Raw genomic sequence first — 5,478 nt, 5'->3', positions numbered from 1 at the left:
TTGAAAATGCATTTAATTATGATACAAGAAAGCTGAACCAAAATTCTTGGAATGGAAGGCCTATCAAATTTGGAGGGCCCAGTTCGGAGCCTCTTCTTCTCAAGTGATAGGATTTGTCGAATCCAAATTCCATGGCAGGATTTATGAAGGTCAATTTCACCATGGGTGGTGCTTGGGGACACGAGATATCTTGTGATTGATGATGGGATCTTTTGACAATAACACTTCTTTATTATTTTAATGGATTCTTTGTGATTGATTTGATAACTTGAATAGTTAACCAAACCCAATAAAAAAAAAGATAAAAAAAGAAGAGAATCTCCAGTCAAAAAACTAGTAATGAGATGGTGGAGGAGTGGTCGACAACAAGATCGGGTTCTCACTTTATCAGATTCTTCTGCTAACCACTAAAAGATTTTTACATGAACAGCTTCTTGAAATTATGTTGCGTGTTTCACACATCTCACCATGATCATCCATGTGATTATGTGGACTTAATTGTATTGATAGCAAACCACTCTAGATTTCTCACGTCGTCCATTCTTGATTATAGTCGATAGCAAACCACTCTAGATTTCTCACGTCCATTCTCATATACTTGAACATCATCATCGATTGGAGCTGGGAGATATCATCCATAGCTGTGGCTTCAAATCAATGGAAGTTGCATCCAGGGTTCAGAGAATTGTTGAATCTGTTTGATTATATTAATCTCTGCGACTAGTTCTCATAGTTTTGGTCAACAGATAATCTTGTCAACAATTTCAGCTAAGAACTTAAATTTCCTGAAGCTTTTCCCAACCATTATACAAGGACAACGACAACTATGAAGCTTCCTATAGACGTCCAGAACCATAGATTAGAAAAAAAGATAGAGGTGAGCAAATTCAGTTCACTTGCTGGATGCATTGAACACACCTCAGCTTGATGTCACACCTAACAAATCAAAACCAAATTTCTAGTCAAGCAACATGCGCCCCCACAGAAAGCACCATGCCTCATATATATATATATGAAATTAGAATCAAGCTCTCATTAAATATGGCATGACCTTGATAATACCAGAAGCAGATGATACAATTTTCGGACGCAAAAAACGTTGAGAACAGAAAATTTAGGATTCCATAGTAATACTTGGGCAATGACTTCCTTTGATCATCGAAAGAAAAACCATCAAGGGATGGAAACAAGCAAGTAGAATTATAATAAAGAAATACACAGGTTTTATTTATAAGCATTCCGTTAAGATAAAAACATGCATCACAAAGGGTAGATGCCTATTTCATTACATGATAAAAAGGCTGCGTGATACAGTTCGTGAAGAAATGGAGACTGTAAAAAACAAGGGCTTGGAGAAAAAAAAACCCCTCTAGAAAGAGGAGGTTATCATGGCAGACTGTATAACTTGTTGCCACGGCCAAAACCCTCGCCAAACAGACCGAAAAGTTGAACTGCCAAAAGCAACCGTAACGACTGACTAGTAGTAACCTACCCTTTGAGGAAAACAGCGACCCAACCACCATGTTCAAAAACATGATAACAAAAACAAAAGGACTGAAAACCTGATAATGGACAGATTTGACACTGGTACTTCACGAAAAGCTTCAGCCAAGCGTGAATGTCATGGGGCTGAACTTAAAACACCAAGTGATGGCACCATGAAACAAAAAAAAAAAAAAAAAACCTAGAACCAGAACCTGGCAACTGTATTCTCAGGGAACGGTGGCCGCGAAGAAAGTAGCACTCCAATATTGGAAGGGGAGCTAAAATACTTTTAACAGATCTCCAGTGAATGGAAACCTGAGAAAAAAAGAGAATGGCCTCGTTCCCAGGAAAAGGGAACCCAAGTGCAAGTGGAAATGGAAAGACCCATAGCTGATGGACCCAAAAAAACTAATGAAGCTGCTGCTACTCACAAAAGTCGACTGTTACATGAGGCTTCCTGCTTACTTTGAACCCCCGGACTTGAACCCACGGACTATGCATCCACTGCCCTAATCTTGGAACAAGTTTCATCCTTTGCCCACTTATAAAAGAATATCACACCTCCACAACCTTTCCACAAGAATATCAACAGTGCTGCTGCTGATAGCATTGCAGTGCTGGAGATTCAACCCCAAGAGGGTCTGACCCAATTTTACAAGGGCAGGTAAGCTCTTGTCTGATATCATAGAGCAACCTGACACAGAAAGGACTTGCAGACAGAGCTGTTGTGAGCGAGCCATGGCTGCAATCCCAGAATCGGTGGTTGCACACTTAGAGACATCAAGGTCATATAGCAAGAAGCAATTCTCTGCTATTGCCACCAAACTTGCATCAGTTATCCTCTTACATCCATCAAGATTCAACATCTCAAGAGTCCAACCATGCTGCTCAGTCATCACCCCCACCACTTTGTCAGACAAATTGATACACCCACTAAGGTTAACCTTCACCAGACCAGCCTCACAGTTCTCAAGTACTGAGAGAAACCCAGCATCAGTTATTCCCTGAAGCCCGCTCAATTCCACATTCCGCAGTTGTGGGCACAAGTTACCCAACAACGCCAGGCTACCATCACCAAAACCAGGGCAGTTGCGGATAGACAATGATCGTAGGGAATTGCAAGGAGACAGCTGAGGCAAATCCAGCTTTAGGTCCCTAATCCCGAAGCAGTTCACCAAAGAAATAGCCTTCAGATTTGCACCACAGTTCAAAAGGGAACCAAAAAACCCAAGCAGGGTGATCCTGTGGCACTCCTCTAATTGCAGGCTCTCCAGTTTCTCTGCTGCTTTTGCAAATGAGACTAGTCCATTGTCAGATAAGAAAGCACATTTGTGGAGGCAGAACTGTTTCAAACTTGGGCAACCCTTTCCCACAGCTTCAAGTCCAATATCTGTCACTCCCAGACAGGATGTAACTGTCAAGGACTTCAACTTATGCAACCCTTGGCCATTACCCATGACCCAGAAGCCCCTCTCACTGACATTTGGGAGGCTTGTCAGAACAAGATCGGTAACTGCCTTGCCATAGTGTCCAACGACAGCCAGGGACACATCAGTAATGTTCAGTGATTGGAGCTTCAGCTTTGTCAAAACATTTGAGGCAGAAGATACAAGGGCTGCAATTCCTTGATCCCCAACACCAGGGCAGTTTGTGATGGAAATGGACTTCAGATTGGTGCAGTACTGGCCAACAGCCTGCAGACCTTCATTGCCAATGTTTGAGCAAGATTCTAACACTAGATCAGTCAGATTGATGCAGTTTTTTGCAATTGCAAGCAAACCCTTGTCAGTAATTGCGGGGCATTGGGAAAGATCTAGCTTCTCCAGCATGTGACAGCCATTGGCAATCTCGGATAAACCTTCATCCCCGACAGAAGGCAAATTCCACAGGGAAAGAACCTTCAGAGAAGGGCATCCACGGGCAATTGCTCTGAGGCCAACCTTTGTCACTCCTCGACTAGAATTGCTTCCACGGATAAAAAGCTTGCCCAATCCTCCACTATTAGCAGTTCCAACAACAATAGCAGCAAGTCTAATATCTGTGGCCTTTTTCCCCTCCAAGCTCCTGGACAAGCATCCATCACCTTCAATTTCCTCATCCTCAATCTTGCTTTTCACCTCAGTGTTCTTTACAGCTGATCTATTCTGGCTGCAAAGTTCATCCCTACATATACTGCTTAGAAGAATAAGCCAACGCTTTGAAACACAGGCACAGGCACTTCTCTCTTCACCCCCGGGCAAACGTCTGAAAATTTCAAAGAGGCATTCATCTGGCAAAACTTCAATAGAAGCTTGCTTTTTCTGCTCAAATCTCTCTTCAGTGAAGACAAATGGAGCACTGATGCGAGACCTCTTGCGTGAAGGAAAGTACACGTCCACAGGAAGACCAAGGGACAAGAAGAGGCTCGGCTCCTTGGGGTTAGTGTATATTGGCCCCCCAGGACAAAAATCATTTTCACCTGGAAAACCAAAATCAATAACTTCCATTAATAAAGTAAATCCAGCTAGTACATGTCGAAGAAATACAATAAATTTACTGTAATCAAAATTCTCCAGAACCCAAAGCACAAGTGTTTAAGTTGATAATTGATTCCTTCTACAGCTAAAGACCAAGGCCTTTTATGTGTTTCAAGACAAAAGAAACTGAAAGTGACAAATAATCATACAAACAAGGCAAGTTTATAACAGTGACAAAATGATTCTTGTCAAACAACAACATGCATATATCTCAAATAAAGCTTTCCAATCTGGATCTAACATGCAAATTCCAATCAACAATTATTCATGGATTAAGATCTAAAAGATTCCATCCTTTTCCACTATTAAACTGTATGAAAAGGTCAAATCCCGATCTAAAATTCATTAACAAATAATTACAAAATTTCATCTGCTCATGTGCCTTAAAACAAGAACAAACAGTTTAAGTCACATTGAATTTCAACTACCTAGATCCACCAATAGATAGCATCATCAAATCTCAGAGAACAATTTCTCTCATGACAAAACACATCACATACCTGATCTACAGCTAAAAAACCAAAAATTAAATTAAATTCCAAAAGATATATTTTACCACAACAAGAATCCTTGACGTTCAAGATCTAACTTCAAACAGAGCACACATCCTAGTAAACCAAGTCTAGAAAGTCTATAACTTTAAAAAACCTCGAAAAATAAGCTCTAACAGTCCATGTGTCCCAGACCAAAACATGAACCACCTCTCCAATTCCAAAATTCAATAAAACCTGTATGGTCACCAACAGCAAAATAATCCTAAAAAAACTTTTATGTCTGAAATATATATGATTCCCTGTGATCAAAAGCAAAGTGATCTCAAAGCTTCAGCCTTTACATCAAATTCGCCACGAAATTACCAAAAAAAGAAGCTAGCTATACAACATATTCAGATACGAGAACAAAACAAGAAATTTCAGAAAATAAAAGCAAATGGTAGGTTATTTACCAGCAAATTCAAAGACCTGAGACATAGGTACAGCTCAAAAAACCCTGAGAGGTAAAATCCACCAAAAAACCCTCCAAAGAGAGCAAAAAAGAGAGAACCCACAAAGATGATCACCAACAAAAAACTGTGAGTATCTTCAAAACAAGAATTCATGAGAGAGATTTGAGCTACAAGGACATGGAAACCCTATTAGATAGGGAAAAAAGAGAGAGAGAGAGAGAGAAGATAAAAGGGAAAGAAATGAATGAACAAGTGTGTGCAGCTGATGAAGGGATTTTATTACAAAGAGTTTATGGGTCTTGGTACTTGACAATACACCCTAGTACAACTCACATGCAATGTATTTGCACCTTAGAGAAGGGAGGGCTGCTTTGTTATGTTAATATTCTAATACCACTTTATCATGCATTGAATACAAGATACCACATGGTGGTTTTGCTTTTTCTATTTTTCTTTTTATTTATTTAGGATTGTTTGGATAATAATGTCTGCGGGCATGTTTGAGATGAGATGTTGAAATTGAAGTTCTAT

The 5,478-nt window shown here is 40.1% G+C and overlaps 1 protein-coding gene across 1 annotated transcript; it reads right to left on the bottom strand.

The window, feature by feature from the left end:
* Positions 1-1,200: 1,200 nt before the first annotated feature.
* On the bottom strand, positions 1,201-5,259 carry LOC105119763 (EIN3-binding F-box protein 1-like). Its single transcript, XM_011017944.1, has 2 exons — positions 4,948-5,259; positions 1,201-3,943 (listed from the first exon to the last, which is right to left on the bottom strand). The coding sequence occupies exons 1-2, from the start codon at positions 4,970-4,972 to the stop codon at positions 2,028-2,030; spliced, it is 1,941 nt and encodes a 646-aa protein (XP_011016246.1). The 5' UTR covers positions 4,973-5,259; the 3' UTR covers positions 1,201-2,027.
* Positions 5,260-5,478: the final 219 nt, after the last annotated feature.

Source organism: Populus euphratica, unplaced genomic scaffold (genome assembly GCF_000495115.2).
Source record: "Populus euphratica unplaced genomic scaffold, PopEup_1.0 scaffold3506.1, whole genome shotgun sequence".
Taxonomy (NCBI): domain Eukaryota; kingdom Viridiplantae; phylum Streptophyta; class Magnoliopsida; order Malpighiales; family Salicaceae; genus Populus; species Populus euphratica.
Note: the sequence above shows the minus strand (reverse complement) of the source record. Positions and strands in the feature narration are given on the sequence as shown.